Genomic DNA, 19,264 nt, shown 5'->3' with positions numbered 1-19,264 from the left:
AGATTTCCTACTGCCATTTCCAGAGTCATTATGGGATCCCCAAGACACAGTCCCAGTGGCTTCTACTAACAGGGCCCCAGGAGAGAAAGCACCAAGGTTCCTGAGGACTCATTAGGAAGCTGATGAAGAAAACATCTCCATCTTGCCTCCCATCTGGGGCCTGCCCTTCTCCCAAGGCCCACAGCAAGTCTGGACATTGGCTTCTCTCTGCTCAAATAGCCTGAGTTGATGTCTGAGAAAGATAGTCTCTCCAATAGGACACCAATATCTAGTCCCAGCTGCACCTCACTTCTGAGACGGCTTTCAGGATATGTGCAAGTCCTCTATGCCTCATCACACCAGCACTAAAGCAGAGCTTGTATCATCCACTCTCACTACCTGCCCACAGAGCCAGGGCTCGAGAAATCGAAACACCAGATGTTGTCATCGCATGAAGAGCTTGTGGCATTCCCTTCGCCATGTCTCTCTCCCCATCCCTCTCTGCTTTAGGGCTAATTTCTGAATCATCTGAGATAACACTGCAATGAAGATAACAGCTTGGTTTGCCCTCACTTACACCTCACATATTTAGCCCCTCACTACTGAGTGGATAACAGGGTCTGCACAGCTCATCTTGTTTCCTGAAGAAACTTCACAGCCCTCCATGTCCGTTCCAGGCTGAGTATGCTCAGAGACCCATTCTCTGCTTCTACAAAACAGACCAAGGGGCTTCACTGTCATCAGCTCAAACATGACTGCATACAGATGCCCCAGAAACAGAAAACCCATTTAAGGGAAGGAACTGAGACTGTAACCTGAAGTCCTGGCTCCTTTGCTGGTCTTTTCTCTCTTGGATGAGGCATGCTCGGCTACTTTCAGAGGCGAGTAGGAAGGGACTTGCTGAATCCAGTTCACTCACAGGAGCCTGGAACCTTCGCTGCATTGAAGGCTTTGTTGAGCCTTTGGGGTTCCAGAGCATGAGGAGTCATAGCTCATAGGGAGAGCCTCAGAGTGGTCATGCAGGAGGCTCCTCCATGGACCCTGTCAGACACTCTGGATGTCTCTGGGGAGTCAGTGGTCAATCCAGAAACCTCTGGTTTTAAGTATGATGCATCTCTGGCAATCTGAGGCTTGACAGCAGTGGCTTCCACTATCTGTGAGGAATGGCCTCCTAAGGGCATTAGCCTTTGTATAATTTACATGAAAAGTTTACATGTGGACTGCTACATGACATGCTTGTCCCATCAAGAAACAAAGGCATCCCTGCAACCCTTGCCGTTGCACTTCACCCCGCACCTCCTTAGAATCAACTAATCCATAAACTCTACTTCATGCTCCCGTGTCAAGAATGTCTTCCAAGACCAGTCCAGCTCACCCTGATGCTCCTCCACAAAATCCTGCAGGTGTTTGAGCCACCCACTTATTTAAGAAATACTAAGTAACTGCTGTGTGTGAAGTACTCTGATAAGTACTGCTGCTGAAAAATGAACCAAACTTTCTTCTGTCCTCAAGCCACAGAAAAGAAGGGGCCATAAGTTCTCTAGAGAGAGGACTCCCAACAAATAATGTATTGTCAGAGTTTGGGGGGATGGAGATGAGAGAAAAAGGAGGGAAGAGAGATCTATTTTAGACAGGAAAGTTTCAAGGAAAATTCAATCCAGCTGCCAGCATTTGAGCCAAGTCTTGCAATCCTTGGGCATGTGGAGTTGGAAGGAAGCTACTGCAAGAGCAAAAACAGCATGAGCAAGGAGGTAGAAAAATCACAGGGCTGCCATCCGATGCTGTTGTTAAAACAGACCCCAGAGGGAGAATGAGGAGCGTCAATTATGCTTTAATACACCATGTAAAGAGCTATTTTTGCAAAGCTTCCATCATCTACCAATTTCTTCAGTGCTAAGCAGGCCTGAGGATGACTTCTGCCTTCCCCTAAATCACATGGTCCTTGAATTTTAAGGACATCTTAGAGATCACCACATCCAAGTTCTCCTCCATGGAGTCTCATTGCTGTTTACCAATGGCTTGAACACACACAACAAGTACATCCTAGTGTAAAAGCTTAGTTAACAGCAAGGATACTAGGGATTTATTGGATGAGAGATTTTTATTTTGGATTCTGTAGTATGGCCTCTCACCCCGGAGAGCTGTACTTGGCTGGCCTTTCCGACATCACAATCCTGAGTCTATTTCTGATTCTTGTCATACCTGCACTTGATCTTCACTATTGCGAGAAAGCTTTAAATCTGAGTTACATATTTAAATACTTTCTAGCTTCTGACAATATGAATTTTTGTCTTGATGTCAGCTTTAAGCTGAATCTTCAGAGAAAAATGAAGAATTTCCAACTAAATCTTACTACAAAGAGAAAGTCTACTTTTATCTTATTTTCCTGAATATTCTAATTTATCTAGGAGACAATGGGAAGGAAGGGATGGTGATGGCATTGGGCATTTTAACAAAGGGCAAGGCGAGTGGCCAGTGCTGTGGTGTAGCAGCTACAGCCATTGCCTCCAGCGCAGCATCCCATGTGGGTGCTGATTCAAGCCCAAGCTGCTCCTTCCAATCCAGCTCCCTGGTAACAGCTTGAGAAAGCAGTGCCCAAAGATGGCCCAAGTGTCTGGGCTCCTACACCGACATAGGAGACTCCAAAGACACTCCTGGCTACTGGCTTTGATGCGGCCCAGCCTTGGCCCTGAATACTAATTCCCCATGCAGGATCTCTGTCCTCAGTGAGTTGCATTATGAGAATTAACTGTAAAACTAGTTCTCCGTGTGTGTGTGTGTGTGCATGCAAAATAGTATAGAGTTGGCCTTCTGTGTACGAAGTTAACTGAAAACGAATCTTAATGGAGAATGGGACTGGCACGGGGAGAAGGAGGAGGAGGGGTGGAAATCTGGGTGGAAAGGCTGTTATGGTGAGAAGAATTACTGTATTCCCAAGCTGTATTTATGAAATTTGTATTCCTTAAAAAATAAAGAAAATACTGGGAATTCACAATGAGGAATCTAAAATCATGCAAAGACTAAAAATGTGCATTTTGAATCAGTGAATGAGTGGATTTATATACACTCTCATTTCCTTACGGGAACTCATGGGTCTGGAAACTGGGACCAATAGCACAGCTCTTACAGAGTTCATTCTACTGGGCCTGGTGGAAACTGGAAAGCTAGAGTCTGTGCTATTTGTCTTCTTCCTCTTTGCCTACCTGGTCACAGTCGGGGGCAACCTCAGCATCCTGGCTGCCATCTTGATGGAACCCAAACTCCACTCCCCCATGTACTTCTTCCTGGGGAACCTGTCAGTGCTGGATGTTGGGTGCATCACAGTCACCATCCCTCCAATGCTGGGCTGCCTTGTGTCCCACAAGCATACAATTTCCTACCATGCCTGCCTCTCCCAGCTCTTCTTCCACTTTTTAGCTGGTGTGGACTGCTTCCTGTTGACAGCCATGGCATATGACCAGTTCCTGGCCATCTGCCGGCCCCTCACCTACAGCACCCGCATGAGCCAGACAGTCCAGAGGATGTTGGCGGCTGTGTCCTGGGCTTGTGCCTTCTCCAATGCACTGACCCACACTGTGGCCCTAAGTACCCTCAACTTCTGTGGTCCCAAAGAGGTCAACCACTTCTACTGTGACCTCCCACAGCTCTTCAGCTCTCCTGCTCCAGCACCCAACTCAACGAGCTGCTGCTCTTTAGTATGTGTATCCTCATGGCAGGCGTACCTGTGGTTCTCATCCTCACCTCCTACCTCCTACCTCCACGTGGCAGTTGCAGTCCTACAAATCCGCTCTGCTGAGGGCAGGAAAAAAGCCTTCTCCACCTGTGGCTCCCACCTCACTGTGGTTTGCCTCTTCTACGGGACAGGTATCTTCAACTACACCCACTTTGGTTCAGAGGTGGCTTCAGATAAGGATAAAGGGGTTGGGATTTTCAACACTGTCATCAACCCCATGCTGAACCCGCTAATCTATAGCCTCAGAAACTGATGTTCAGGCCACTCTAAGGAGGGTATTTGTGGGAAGAAGTCATTGATCTGAAAGGTGATAAAGTCCCTCCTTTTATGCCTTTCCTAATGGAGAAAATTTTCCCATGAAGACAGTAAGTGGTTTAAAAATGGTCTGGTCTATAACCCTTTTTCCTATATTCTATTGCTAGAAGGCCAGTATTTTGTTTATCCTATGAGAAAACCCTATACCATTCATTTATTCACTCAACAAATGTTTATTGACTCACTTCTATAATCCAAATAGTCTTCCAGGGCTTTGGTGGACAAAACAGGCAAAGGTCTCTGCACACATGCAACTCACATGCTATACAAGTAGACAAAATGAATAAGCAACATTAGATAGTGTATGACGTGATGGTAAGTGCCATTGAGAAATGAGAAATTATAGGGATGTGAAGTCAGGTGCTGCTGAGCAAGCTCCCTGGGGTTGGCTACTTTGTTTTCTTCTTTTTATTTGACAGAGTTAGACAGTGAGAGAGACAGAAAGATCTTCCTTCTGTTGGTTCACCCCCCAAATGGCCGCTATGACCAGAACTATGCCGATCCAAAGCCAGGGGCCTGGGTCTCCATACAAGTGCAGGGTCTCGAGGAATTGGGGCCATCTTTCACCGTTTTCCCAGGCCAAAGCAGAGAGCTGGATTGGAAGAGGAGCAGCCAGGACTGAAACCAGAGCCCATATGGGATGCCGGCACTGCAGGCTTCTTGCTTCACCTGCTACACCACAGCACAGGCCCTGGTTTTGGCTGTGTTCTCTTTCTGGGTACAGTTCAGCCTTGGAAGCTCTGTTTGCCCAGGAAGCAATGTCCCTTGTAGAAGAGCAATTTGGTTAATTACAGCCTAAGTAACTGAAAATGTCACTGCAATGCATCCTTCTAATGGGGATGTGAGACTCCTTCCAGACAAGATAGTGGAAAGCTAATTTTTAAACCTGGGCTTGGTAGAAAAGATTCACTCAATGGTAGCTCTTCACCTCCAAGTCAGTTAGTGTCTTCTCTCCACTGCCACATAAGAATCCCTTGGGATGTTTAGGAGTGAGAAAGAACCCCCTAAATAAAAACCACCTTAACGTAGACAAATACATCTGAGATCAAAAAGGAATATTCCATGTCCAGCCCTTGCCAGGTGTTTGTTATTTCCTGTCACCTTCACATATAAAGTTTTTGTGGTAATCCAAGATGGTGGGTTAGCACTAGGATGGTCTGACTCACGTGGGGAAAGATTAATATTTAAAAAGGGGAGAAACTACACATCTAAGATAAAGCCACTGGTAAACCACAGTGAAAAATCCAGAGAGAAAAATAGACTTCCAGGTCTGTGCTGAAAGAGCAAATAAGAATCAAAAAAGCAGCAGAGGCTTGGACCCAGGGATGAGGATGCCAGCCCCAGCTTCCAGGTGAGAGGGGAGTCTGCAGGCCCTCGGCAATGAAGATAGCAATGGGAGGGAGAGCTTGGAGAACTGCTTTTGAATTTCCATGCAAGCCCCCAGGATAGCAGAGGCAGGAAAAAAATAAGTTGTCAGACCCTCGCCAGCGAGGGTCCAACGTAGTCACGACACCGTCACTGTTCATCGGTTCTCAAGGAACTTTTACTTGTGGGGAGAGAAGGAAAGTAGGGAGAGAAAAGAGGGGCCGCGGCTGCGCCCGCCCGCCCACATCCCAATGTCCCTTTATGCGGATATCGTCCAATCAGATGAAAGGGCGCGTATAGTCTCAGGTTGAAAGTTCATCAGCTTCACCTGGTTCTTCCTAGTTTATGCAGAGTCCATTCTGTCTCATCTGTTTCACCTGGCTGTTTTCGTAGGCCTTGTGGTCGACAGATTGCTGCAAGCTATGCAGATGAGGTGGTTCTCACAGGTGGCCAGCCTGCGGTTCCCCACAGCTCCCCCTTTTTTGTTATTTATGGCGCGGAGTATCTGCTGCTGAGGGTCAGAGCGATACATAGCAAGCATAGCCTGTCGGACCACTACAGATATTTATGATTTTTGTATGAGAAGTGTAAGGAAAATTGAAATTCAAGTCCTCAGGACAACAAAAGTGATCAAGCAAGACCTCAAGTAACAATGTTAATGCCATTTACAAAGGAAAACCATACAAAAACATTCTTATTTACATTACACAAAGCTTAGGTGTTAGCCTTGAGCATAACTTTCAAAATACCTTCAAATATCCAACTCAGGTCACTTCGCCGATTTGCTGCAGTACAAGTCTCATGCAACGTCTTTTTTTCTCCTTAAGACAAAACAATTCTTCAAACAATACTGCAAGTACGTCACTAAACACCATGAACTCAGGAGTTTTGCCACACTTTTTCCTATTCAAAAAACTTACAGTATATAGAGCTATAGCCAATGCATCGCAATTAGCTACCACATATTCTATTCCCCCTTTTTATTAAAGTTTTTAAGTACAGCTGAGTCTGTTCAATTATTGCCTGCCCTTGGGGATTGTAGGGCACACCTGTAACGTGCTTTATACCGAATTCTTTTAAGAATGTAGCAAAACGGGCCGAAGTGTACGCCGGCTCGTTATCTGTTTTGATAATTTTGGGCACCCGCAAGTGGCAAAGGACTGTAGACAGTGTTGAATAACCTGTTGAGTTCCTTCTTTGTTTAGAGCCGTGGCTGACACTTCCAGAGAACGTGTCCACCGACTCGTGCAAACAGCTCTGGCGTCTTTGCATCTGCGTGATTTTAAGGCGTTCTTCAACCTTCTGTAAGATTGCAGCTGTACGAGGTGAGGCGAGCTGTGAATCGCCTTCCAAAATGTTTTACAATGGGAGCATTTCATCAGTGGTTAGTTTACAATAAGGCCGTATCCAGTTTAAGTTACCACATAATTTTTGGAAGTCATTTAAGGTTTTAAGTCCTGCAGTAAATATAACAAAATCTAAAGGGGCCACAGTAGTTGGTGTTAACCTTAATGCTAGGTACTGGACCACCGTGCCCTTTTGAATCTTTTCTGGTGCAATTTGTAACCCCACCGTCTGCAAGCATGAAGTTAGCATGGTAAACACTCTTTCTAGGGTGTCTTCTCTCGCAGCTGCCAACAGGTCTGCACATGAAGTTGCTCTAAGACCTCCTTCTCCCATAAAGTTACAGGGAAAGCACACACATAAGGTTGTACTTTGGAAAGATCAAGAAGGCACCACAGGCAATCTGGCACTTGCGTGCTTCGGGATTGGGCAACAGCGGTGCCTAATCCTACCAAGGTGTTATCTCCTTCCTAGAGGGGCCATGAAGGAGGCCAGTCTTGTTTGGAGATCTGTGCCTGTATCTAACATCTCCTTGATTGCCTTAGCCCATAGTGGGTGCTCGCCAAGAGTCATAGTGAGCTGCAAAATGCTTTCCTTGATTACCTCTAGTATCCTTTACAGGACTTATTATTAGCAGCTGAGCAATGGGCTGCAATGGCAACAGCTGCACTATCCCCTTAGTAGATTGGAACGATACTTTGAGCTGTGAACAAGGCAACTGAATAAGCCCCGTTATAACCACTAACCCCTTTAATGAATTTGTAGCCCTTCCCATAGTAAGGCCTAAACCGTGGATATCATCCATGGGCTCCCGAGGTTCCACATCTATTGCCTGGATTCCCATTTGAGGTGTTAATACTAAACAGTTGGTGGCTCACAGCTCTGTGCAGTAAACGCTTGCCAGTCCTTTTGAGACGGTCCTACTCCTCCCATGGTTTGTCCTCTCACCCATTGAGTTTTCGGGCCCCTGGGCGTGGGGACCCGCCACTCTTTTTTTGGAATGTACTATTCTGGCCACTTGATCTGGTGGGCAATAGGAGCAGATTGCCTGCTTTATCTTGCTTAGAATAGCACTCATTCGCCCAATGGTTGCCTTTACCGCAGAGGGCACAGTCCCGATTGGCGCCCCAATTGCCTCTGTTCTGTACATTCCCTTTTCATGTGACTTTTTTCCACACTTAAAACATTTTCGTCCTAGCCCGTTATCGCGTATAATTTTGCCCCTGGCAACTGCTGCGTGCTCTCCTGAGGCTACTTCATCCATGACATCCCTACAAATTTTTAGAAAGGTGGGAATGTCCTTGTGCTGCCAGGGTCTTAGAGCCTCACGGCAGGTTTTGTTTGCTTGTTCACAGGCTAACCTTCGGACTAAAGGCATAGCCTCGTCCATGGTCTCAAAGATATTGCCAGCAGCCTCCATTAATCTGTTCACAAAATCAGCATAGGGCTCTGTCTGGCCTTGTGTAATCTTGGATAAACTGTCCGATTTCCCTTTTCCTTGGAATGACCTTCCACGCCCTCCGAGCTAGTTCTCTCACTTGCATCAAAACCTCATTAGGGCAACTAGCCTGAGCCTGTTCGTCATTATCCTCATTCCAGGCTGGCTGACCGTTCCTAGCGTTATCATGGACCTGAGCCCTCGCGAGCTCTCTGTAAGCCGCGGACCAGAGGAGGAAGTCTTCCCCCACGAAGCACTGCCTTAGCTAGGTTCCTCCAGTCCTCTGGGACTAGTCCATTGGTGCCTATGTTGTCTAGGACCACTTTAGTAAAGTTAGCATGTGGTCCATAGTTGTACTGATTGTTGTAATTCCTTCAACAATTTATGGTCCAGGGGGGCCCATCCCCGGTTGCCCTGCGCGTCCACTATCACAGGGAAAGCCTGATTTATGTGGCGATATTCTTCCCACTTAGGGGGAGTGCCTCGTCCTGCCAATTTTTCTCGAGGAGGTTCCGGGGAGAAGCCCCCGCCTTTTGTCTCTCTCATGGAGGAGTCCTTCGGAGGGAGGAGAGTCTTGGTTCGAATAGGGGGGTGAAGAAGGGGTCTCTCATCCTCCCTATCTCTGTCCCGACCCATGTTGGTCCTCTGTCTCCGTCCTCTTTGTCTCCGTGTAGGCTCCCAGATTGAGATTCTCTCTGCGTTTCCTCTAGTAAGTCAGCCCCTTCATCTAAGAGGGTTGCTATTTCCTAGCTTGGTCGATTAGTTGCCATAGCCTAAGGACTTCAGGCGATTTCTCTGCTGCCCTCAATTGTCTTCCGACCCCACGCCATTGTTCCTGTTCTAACTCACCGCTTTACAGCGGCTGCTTTCACCGGCGTCCTCGCTACTTTTTTAAAAGACAACTTGGTTGTCGAGGAATTCCTGTTTTCTGCAGTACCAACCCTAGACTTTACCGCCTACATTCCCGTGTTTTCCACACGTTCTAATTTTTTCCCGGCACCAATCCTAGACTTTACCGCCTACATTCCCATGTTTTCCACACGTTCTAATTTTTTTCCCGGTACCAACCCTAGACTTTACCGCCTACATTCCCGTGTTTTCCACACGTTCTAATTTTTTCCCGGCACCAACCCTAGACTTTACCGCCTACATTCCCGTGTTTTCCACACGTTCTAATTTTTTCCCGGCACCAACCCTAGACTTTACCGCCTACATTCCCGTGTTTTCCACACGTTCTAATTTTTTCCCAGCACCAATCCTAGACTTTACCGCCTACATTCCCATGTTTTCCACACGTTCTAATTTTTTCTTTCCTGCTTCCAGTGACCAGTCTGACTATCCGAGTCATGGCACCATTTGTCGGACCCTCGCCAGCGAGGGTCCAACGTAGTCAACGACACGGTCACTGTTCATCGGTTCTCAAGGAACTTTTACTTGTGGGGAGAGAAGGAAAGTGGGGAGAGGAGAAAAGAGAAGGGGCCGCGGCTGCGCCCGCCCGCCCACATCCCAATGTCCCTTTATGCGGATATCGTCCAATCAGATGAAAGGGCGCGTATAGTCTCAGGTTGAAAGTTCATCAGTTTCACCTGGTTCTTCCTAGTTTATGCAGAGTCCATTCTGTTTCATCTGTTTCACCTGGCTGTTTTCGTAGGCCTTGTGGTCGACGGATTGCTGCAAGCTATGCAGATGAGGTGGTTCTCACAGGTGGCCAGCCTGCGGTTCCCCACAGTAAGTGAGTAAGTAAATAATAAATAAATAAATAAGGAGGTGCCACACCTCTCTCCCCTCTCTTCCCTCCTCCCCCCCCCCAAGGATCATATGATTTTTTTCTGGATGTAGGCTGGTGGCTACTGCCCCCACCTCCTGTGCTCACACCCAGCAATACAGGGGGTCACCTCACCCCCAACCCAAGCAGTGGGGGCCACAACAATTCAGAAGAATTCTGTCCCACTCCATACCATACCAGCTTCCTGGCAATGGAAGGGGAAGCCCCGCATATGGGACTCTCTTATCCACCAATGAGAAGTGAGCTAGGTTGTAGTGGGCGAAGGCTTGGTGTGCTTGCAATCCACAGATCTGACCAGAGGAAAGAACCCACCTTGGGAGCTGCATCCAGGACAAAGTGAAGCTAAGCCCTGGGCAACTACAGAGCACTTCCCCTGAACCCCCCAGCTCCTCAGTTACCTATAGCAGCTCATAACAGAGGGAACCGTGCTCACAGAAAAGACTCCACAGATCAAAGGTGCAGTTCATTAAGCAGTATGAATGAGTACTGAGCACATCAGGGACTAACTCCAGGGCAACCCATGGCTGTGAGGAGAAGGGTGGATCACACCAACAGAAGTGACCAACCTTCTCCATCCAGATAACTAGAGGAGAGCTACCAAGCCCAGTGGGGATCTTGCCTTGGATACTTATGCTACCCTGGAATACAGAACAGAACACCCAGGCCACAGCCAGCACACATCTTTTGGTACTCACTGCAAGTAAAGGTGTCCCACTAAGCAACAAACACAAACCAAAGATAAAAGCCATCAGATGATTAAAAAAAAAAAAAACCTACACAAATGCTGAAAAACAAATGAAGAAATTTAAGTAAGACACTCTGAGTCCCCCAAAGGAACACTACAACTCCTCAATAATAGAAGGTGAAGATGAAGAGATCGAGGATATGCCAGAAACAGAATTCAGAAAATAAATCGTCAGATTACATAGAAGCAACCAAAAGCAAATTCACAATCTAAATGAAAAGCACTCCCAAGAAATTGAGATATTAAAAAGTCAGAATGAAATACTAGGAATGAATAGTTCAATAGATCAAATTAAAAATGCAGTGGAAAAATTTAACAACAGAGTCAGTGAAAGAATATCCAAACTAGAAGACAAATCTCTGGAAATTTTGCAATCAGACCAAAAATAACAAGAATAAATTAGAAAACTATAAAACACTGTTGGAGATCTAAAAGATACTATCAAATGACCCAAATACAGGTTCTAGGAGTTCCTGAAGGCATAGAAAAAGAGAAAGGATTAGAAGGCCTTTTTAATGAAATAGTAACAGAAACCTTCCCTAATTTGGAGGAAGAGACATCCAAGTACAGAAAGTACACAAAACTCGCTATACACATGGCTAGAAAAGATCTTCACCATGACACATTGTAGTAAAAATCTACATAGTAAAACATAAAGAAAATATTCTAAAATGTACATGAGAGAAATGCCAGATTACATTCAGAGGAACCCCGATTAGAATCACAGCACACTTCTCATCAGAAACTCCATAGGCTAAGAGAGAATGGCGAGATATATTCCAAGTCTTAACAGAAAAAAAAATTGTCAACACAGAATATTGTACCCTGCAAAGCTCTTATTTAAGAATGAAGGTGAAATAAAGATCTTCCACAAAAAACAGAAATTGAAAGAATTTTTTACTACTTGCCCAGCCCTACAAAAGATGCTCAAGGATATGCCACACACAGAAACAGGAACATCACTACAAAAAAAAAGGTGAAGGCAGAAAATTACCCAAAAATGTACCCAAAAAAGTACAAAGCAAACCAAAAGTTAAAAAAAAAAAAAAGGAATATCAATGGAAATATGGCAGGGCAAAGTTGTTACTTAATAATAGTCACCCTGAATGTAAATGTCCTCAATACTCCATTTAAAAGAAACGGGCTGGCTGAATGGATTAAAAAATAAAACCCATCTATTTGCTACCTACAAGAAACACATCCTATCAACAATGATACAGACTGAAAATGAAAGGATGGAGAAAGATAATACATGCTATCAGAAATGAAAAAAGAGCTATTGTAGCCATCCTAATATCAGACAAAATAGACTTTAACAAAAAAACTGTTAAAAGAGACAAAGGACACTATATAATGATTAAGGGATCAATTCAATGGGAAGATGTGACGATTATAAATAGTCACCTAATAATAAATATGCACCTGATCACAGGGCACCTAGCTATTTAAAAAAATGTTAATGGATTTAAAGGGAGACATAGACTCAAATAAAATAACAATGGGGGACCTCAATACCCTACTTTCACCAATGGACAGATCAACCAGACAGAAAATCAGCAAGGGAACAACAGAGTTAATCAATACTACAGACCAAATGGACCTAACAGATATCTGCAGAGCTTTCCATGGAACTTTCTCTAGGACTGACCATATGCTAAGCCATAAAGCAAAAAATCAAAATCATACCATGCTACTTCTCTGAGCACAATGGAATGAAATTGGTAATCAACAACTCAGGAATCACCAGAACATATGCAAACCCATGGAGACTGAAAAACATGTTCCTGAACGAACAGTGGGTCAATGAAGAAATCAAAAGAGAAATAAAAAAATTTCTCTAAACAAATGGACTAAAGACCAGTACCCCAGGTTCTAGTCCTAGTCGGGGTGCCAGATTCTGTCCCAGTTGCTCTCTTCCAGTCCAGCTCTCTGCTGCGGTCCGGGAGTGCAGTGGAGGATGGCCCAAGTCTTGGGCCCTGTACCCACACATGGGAGACCAGGAGAAGCACCTGGCTCCTGCCTTCGGATCAGCGCAGTGCGCCAGCCGCAGCACGCCGGCCACGGCGGCCATTGGAGGGTGAACCAACGGCAAAGGAAGACCTTTCTCTCTGCCTCTCTCTCTCTCTCTCATGGACTAAAGACCATTTCTTGGTTCATAGATGGCTGTCTTTTTACTGCATCTTACCTCGTCCAAGGAACAAGGAAGCTCTCTCCTTCTGGAGTCCCTTTTATAAGGGTACTTCCTCCACTCGTGATTAGGTCAGTAACCTCCTTACAACATTGGAGGCTGGGCTTCAGCATGCAAATTTTGGGAGCACACAAATCTTCCATTTATACACTCATCAGAGGCATTCTTCATTTATGTTACAGTATTTTTAGTTCTAAAATTTACTTTTGATTCTTTTTTTAAAAAGATTTATTTTTTATTTATTTGATAGAGTTTCAGAGAGAGGTAGAGACAGAGAGAGAGGTCTTCCATCTGCTGGTTCACTCCCCCAGATGGTCACAACGGCTGGAGCTGTGCCAATCCGAAGCAGGAGCTAGGAGCTTATTCCGGGTTTTCCGCATGGGTACAGGGGCCTAAGGACTTGGGCCATCTTCTACTGCTTTCCCAGGCCATAGCAGAGAGCTGCATTGGAAGAGGAGCAGCTGGGTCCTGAACCAGCACCCATATGGGATGTCAGTGCTTCAGGCCAGGGCTTTCACTCACTGTGCCACAACACCGGCCCCTTGATTATTTCTTAAAAGTTTCCATCTCTCCGCTCCCATTATGCATCATACATGTACATTTTTCCATTATAGGTCTTATCAAGTTAATCATTTTTTAAAAATTTTTCAGTCTGATAATTTCAAATCCTCTATCAGATCTGAGAATGGTTCTGGGTCGTACTTTGTCTCTTTGAATGGATTATTTTGCCTTTATCATGCCTTGAAAATCTCTGTGGATGTTATACATAATGTGTTAAATCAAAGGAACTGTGGTAAATTGGTTTTTATCATGAAGTTTTGTGTTTTTCTGAATAGGAGTTAGGCTGTGTTTGCTGAAGATGTCTGAGACTAAAAGTTCCACTGGTGTCCTTGTTTTTGGCTCCTTGTTGTCTTTGAGTTTCCCTAGAGATTCCATTTCAAATAGGATCCGAGCCTTTCAGTTCTTTCCATTCTTTTTTTTTTTTTAAGATTTATTTAAATATTTATTTGAAACAGTTACACACAGAAAGGAGAGCAGAGAGAGAGAGAGAGGTCTTCCATCTGCTGGTTCACTCCCCATTTGGTCACAGTGCCAGAGCTGTGCCCATCCGAAGCAAGGAGCCAGGAGCTTCATCTGGGTCTCCCATGCAAGTGCAGGGGCCCAAGCACTTGGTCCACTTTCCACTGCTTTCCCAGGCATGTTAGCTGTGATGCTGGATCAGAAGTGGTGCAGCCAGGACTTGAACCAGCATCCATAAGGGATACAGGCGCTGCAGGTGTCAGCTTAATCCATTACACTACAGCACAGAGCACAGATCTCATTCTCCAGCTACTCTTCAATTACATTCCTTATGTTCCTTCCCATGCTGGACACAGCAGTGGGCTTCTGCCCAAGATAAGCTGTCATTCTTTCGGTACCTTTCCCTCCACTTTTCAAGCCAGCAGTCGGCCCTGTGACCTGATTTTCAGATTATTCAGCTTTTTTCTTGTTATGAGAGTGGCAATGATGACTTCCAACTCTTTACATGTCACAGTAAACAATCTCTCTGTCACTCTGCCTTTCAAATAAAAAAAGTGACTGGAGTCTACCTTTTGTTTGTATTTGATAATTTCTTGGGGTGAGCATTTAAGATCTTATTTCTAATTCCCTCTTTCTCTCCTTTTTTAAACATTTATGTATCTTCTTTTGATTTGAGAGATGATTTGGGGGTAGGGGGAGAGAGGGAGAGAGAGAAAGGGAGAGAGAGACAGACAGAATCTCCTTTCCATGGATTCATTCCCCTAGATGCCCACGAAAGCTAAGGCTGGACCAGGCCAGAGCCAGGAGCCCTGACTCAAGTATTTTATATTTCTGCCTTTCTAACAGCTGACAATTTCTGTTTGGCATCCAGATGATTCCAGGAAGTGTGGTTCTACCCATGACTCCAGAGTGCAGGACCAGAATATCTACTTCCCTGGCCACAGTGACAATCCAGGAAGGCGTGTGGCCTAGGCCTCTTTAGTAAGGTTGAGTATACCAGCATGTCTCAACTGGATTTCCATGACAGAATTAACCTCTGCACGAAATGATTTGAATCACTCTTTTCTCCATTCTCCGAAGGATACCTAGCCAGAAACTAGATGTATAGAACCAAAGTTAATCTGTAGCACAGACTAGAACTCTTAGGACGTTAGGTTAATTCTCTCAAGGAACCTTAATTGAAAAGGAACATTCTAGACTTTTACTCACAGTCAAGCAGATAAATGACCTAGCCTCAGAAGTCTGATAGGAGCCAAAGAACTATCAAGTATGACCTGATGGAACAAAACCCAAAAACAGAAAGGATTTCCCAAGAAATGCTGCTGGCAATTAGGCTGCTTCCCCTCAAAAGGCTTTAGCTGATTCCAGCTGAGGGCTGAGCTGCTCAGAGTGAGCTGTGTTTCTAGCAGGCTTACGAGGCTGGAGAGAAAACAGGAGTTAGGATGCTGCCAAGGGAAAAGCAGAGTGTGTACACAAGGCTTCCAATGGGAACTTCCCACGTGCCCCCTCTGGGAGTAAGGCAGCCTCTACAAAGAATGAAACCCAGCTTCCATCGTCTCCCTCGTGGAGCGGATCCTTCCTGCCTGCCACAGCAAAAATAAATTAGCTCTGGAGGAAGAAGCTATCACCCAGAGCAATGTCATCCAACAGAACTTCAATCTGAGCCACAAGTGTAACGTTTTCTGCAGCCACTTCAGTGAAAGGAGAAAGAATTAGATGACATTAATTTTAGTGATTTATTTTATTTCATCCAGTAATCTAAAATATTACCATTTCAACATGTAGTCAATATCAAGAAATTCTAAAGGAAACAATTTATATTCTGGTTTTCCATACTGCTTTTTAAATCTCAGGTGTGTTTTAAACTGTTAGCACACCTTAAATGCAATGCTAGATTTTCATCAAAAACACTAAATCTAGTTCCTTTGCCATGATTTAAAAGGCCACGTCAAGCATGACTCACACTCAGAATTTTAAATAAAAGACATAGTCATCAAGGGGACAAGACAAAGAAGAAAAGAGAAGCACCAGCTGCCGTGCCATCCTCACACTTCCCTGGTCCACAGCAGGTACTCCCATGGTCTGCACGTTGTGGAGGAATGAGACCCTGTAGGCTGGGCCTTGGCTGCTGTGGGATCCCACCACCCTACCCAGACAGCAAGCAATGCCCTGCACTGTAGGAGCCCACCTTGTGCCCATTCCCCTACCTTCCAGGGCCTTCCTCAGATCCAGGGTAGAGAATGAAGCTTGGTTCTCACAGGCATAGCTCTCCGGAGGTTGGCAGGTCAGAAACAGGGGCTCACTTTTAAGGGTCTTTGCTTTTTTTAGTACTAGAAACCTAGCCCTACTCCATTTTTAGTACAGTTCTAGCAATGCTGTGTTCCTGATGAGCACAATGCTACTTTGGCTTGAGCCTATTGCAATTCCCAAACAAAGCAAAACTGATGACTTATGTTGGCTCTGGGTGAAGGCACAGATTGATACAGACTTTGTGGAGGCACTGGAAATGAAAACCTTTGGACTAGCAATTCCATTTCACCAATTTCCCCTAGGGAAATAATAGGTAAGTGGATATTGATAGACATACAGAAACATTTATTGCCATGTTGCAAGCAGTGGGCAAAACTGAAATAACTAAATATTGTGATAAAATGAATCATATTATATTCATTGAATTGAACCCTGAAATACTGTGCAGGCATTAACTAACAATGTAACTGAATATATACGAACATAGAAAGAGATTATTATACATTGGATGGCAAGTTTCAAAACAATTAGAAATCATTCTGGAAAAAAAACATATTTATTAGAAATCAAAGTTTAGAATTTGCACCAAATGCAAATAATAGTTGTTTTTCAATGGTAGAAACACAAATGATTGTTTTTGGCTTACTTCTTCTTCCAATATTTCTCAAATATAATTCTATTATTTGTTTAATAAAAGTTAGGCTGTTTCCTGCCTCATTGCTTTTGCCCAACTAGTCCTACTTATAACAACAGTGCTTACAACAGGCCACTTAGTCCTTATCCCACTTAATCCTCTCAGTCACCCTCTGTAGTACATAGTTCTCAATTCCAAATGTTAGTGAGACCTACTTATTGCCAAGGCAGGTGATGACTGGCAAACATCGGGTTACACAGAAATGTTTTTTTCTTCACCACAATCAATAAACTCCTTCTGAGCTGGATCTATGTTCTCATCACTTCAATATCCTCTCCCTGGCCTTGTACATGGTGGAGGAAATTTCAAGTCTCTGCTTCAACACCCCAAATTTACCCTCATCTCAATCCCTGAAAGGCCTTTCCAAGGAGGAGTCTTCCCAGAGCCCCGTGCATGTCCTTGTTCCTCAGGCTGTAGATGAAGGGGTTCATCATGGGGGTCACCACAGCATACATCACCGTGGCCACAGAGTCCTTCATGGAGTAGGTGTGGAGGGGCTGCAGATAAACCATGCAAAGCGTCCCATAGAAGAGGGAGACCACAGCCAAATGGGAAGCACAGGTGGAGAAGGCTTTGTACTTCCCTGTGGCTGAAGGTATTCTGAGGATGGCTCTGACGATGCGGATGTAGGACATGATCATGAACCCTAAGGGGATGAGGAAGATGAAGCAGCCAGTGGCAATGAGCACCGTGTGATTGACCTGGATGTCAGAACATGCAAGCCTCAGCAGGACGTACATCTCACAGAAGATGTAGTGGATCTTGCGGGACCCACAGAAGGTCACTGTGGTCATGAGGAGGGTGTGGGTGAGGCCGTAGAGGATAGACAGGACCCAGCACAAGGTGAGGAGCAAGATGCAGAGCTTAGGGTTCATGATTGTGACATAGTGGAGGGGGCGGCAGATTGCCACATAGCGGTCATAGGCCATCACGGCCAGGATGAGGTTGTCCAGGGCCACCAAGGACACCAGGAAGTAGAGCTGCACCAGACACCCTGCGTAGGAGATGGCTTTGTTCTGTGACTGAAGGTTCACCAGCATCTTGGGGATCGTGTTGGTGACAAAGAAGAGGTCGGTGAAGGAGAGGTTGGCCAGGAAGAAGTACATGGGTGTGTGCAGGCGGGAGTCGGAGACGATGGCCAGGATGATGAGCGCATTTCCCACCACCGTGACCAGGTACATGGACAGGAACATCCAAAACAGGACCTGCTGCTGTGCAGGGACCTCCGAGATCCCCAGGAGGAGGAACTCCAAGTTCTCACTCTGGTTGCCTCCATCCATGCCCCAGCTTTCTGCAACATGAGCACCAGCAAACATTTACCAGTTGCCCTCAACTGAATAAGAGCAAAAGGAAAGCAAAACCTACAGTTTTATTGCATTAAAAATAGCTTATGCTAAGCTTTCCCATATTCTAAATAGGTAGCAAAGTAATAACAGGGACAAAAGCAGAATATTGCAAATCTTTATGCAACTTATTCATTCTAGTAGCTTCTAATCTGAATATGATGGAAATAATGGCTATGTCTTATTCTAGGTCTTGCATTTTCCATACTCTTAAAAGTGCTTAAAGATAAATATATTAAATTGTGATATTGCATAGAGTTTAAAATATTTTTAAAACCATTTGCCCATGCATTGTAAGAAATGGATATTGGCCGGCGCCATGGCTTAACAGGCTAATCCTCCGCCTTGCGGCGCCGGCACCCGGGTTCTAGTCCCAGTTGGGGCGCCGGATTCTGTCCCAGTTGCTCCTCTTCCAGGCCAGCTCTCTGCTATGGCCCAGGAAGGCAGTGGAGGATGATGGCCCAAGTGCTTGGGCCCTGCACCCGCATGGGAGACCAGGAGAAGCACCTGGCTCCTGCCTTCAGATCAGCGAGATGCACCAGCTGCAGCGGCCATTGGAGGGTGAACCAACAGCAAAAAGGAAGACCTTTCTCTCTGTCTCTCTCTCTCACTATCCACTCTGCCTGTAAAAAAGAAAGAAAGAAAGAAAGAAAGAAAGAAAGAAAGAAAGAAAGAAAGAAAGAAAGAAAGAAAGAAAGAAAGAAAGAAAGAAATGGATATTGTACAATTAGACAAAGAGGGAAAAAGAAATTACTGGAAAGGAAAATGGGAAATTATCATTATTTGCTGATATGAAGACCTATCTGGGAAACATGAGACAATCAACTGAAATGATAGCAATAAAAAGAGCCGTTAGTCAATCAGCTGATCACAAAGTTAACAGACCCAAAGCAACGGTGCTCACAGTAAGTCATGTAGTAAGTGGTTAAGACTGCACCATCAGGACACTCGAGTCCAAGTCTGAGTGCTCCCACTGACTGGCTTGCAACCTCAGACACGTTCCTGGGGCTCTTTCAAGTAAAATACACAAAATCTGATCTCTTTATATTAATAAAATAAACTTT

The 19,264-nt window shown here is 45.0% G+C and overlaps 1 protein-coding gene and 1 pseudogene across 1 annotated transcript; one reads left to right on the top strand and one right to left on the bottom strand.

Moving 5' to 3' along the window:
- The first annotated feature begins 3,056 nt into the window (after positions 1-3,056).
- On the top strand, positions 3,057-3,965 carry LOC133777101 (olfactory receptor 3A2-like; annotated as a pseudogene).
- Positions 3,966-17,195: 13,230 nt separating this feature from the next.
- Positions 17,196-18,184, bottom strand: LOC133777277 (olfactory receptor 1D2). Its single transcript, XM_062216783.1, has one exon. The coding sequence runs from the start codon at positions 18,171-18,173 to the stop codon at positions 17,196-17,198; it is 978 nt and encodes a 325-aa protein (XP_062072767.1). The 5' UTR covers positions 18,174-18,184.
- Positions 18,185-19,264: the final 1,080 nt, after the last annotated feature.

Source organism: Lepus europaeus, chromosome 18, assembly GCF_033115175.1.
Source record: "Lepus europaeus isolate LE1 chromosome 18, mLepTim1.pri, whole genome shotgun sequence".
In the NCBI taxonomy this organism is placed as follows: domain Eukaryota; kingdom Metazoa; phylum Chordata; class Mammalia; order Lagomorpha; family Leporidae; genus Lepus; species Lepus europaeus.
This window is presented reverse-complemented; position numbering and strand designations above follow the sequence as displayed.

Excerpts from the sequence above, each read along its gene's own strand:
- LOC133777277 (XM_062216783.1), bottom strand. The coding sequence starts at position 18,173 with ATGTTTGCTGGTGCTCATGTTGCAGAAAGCTGGGGCATGGATGGAGGC.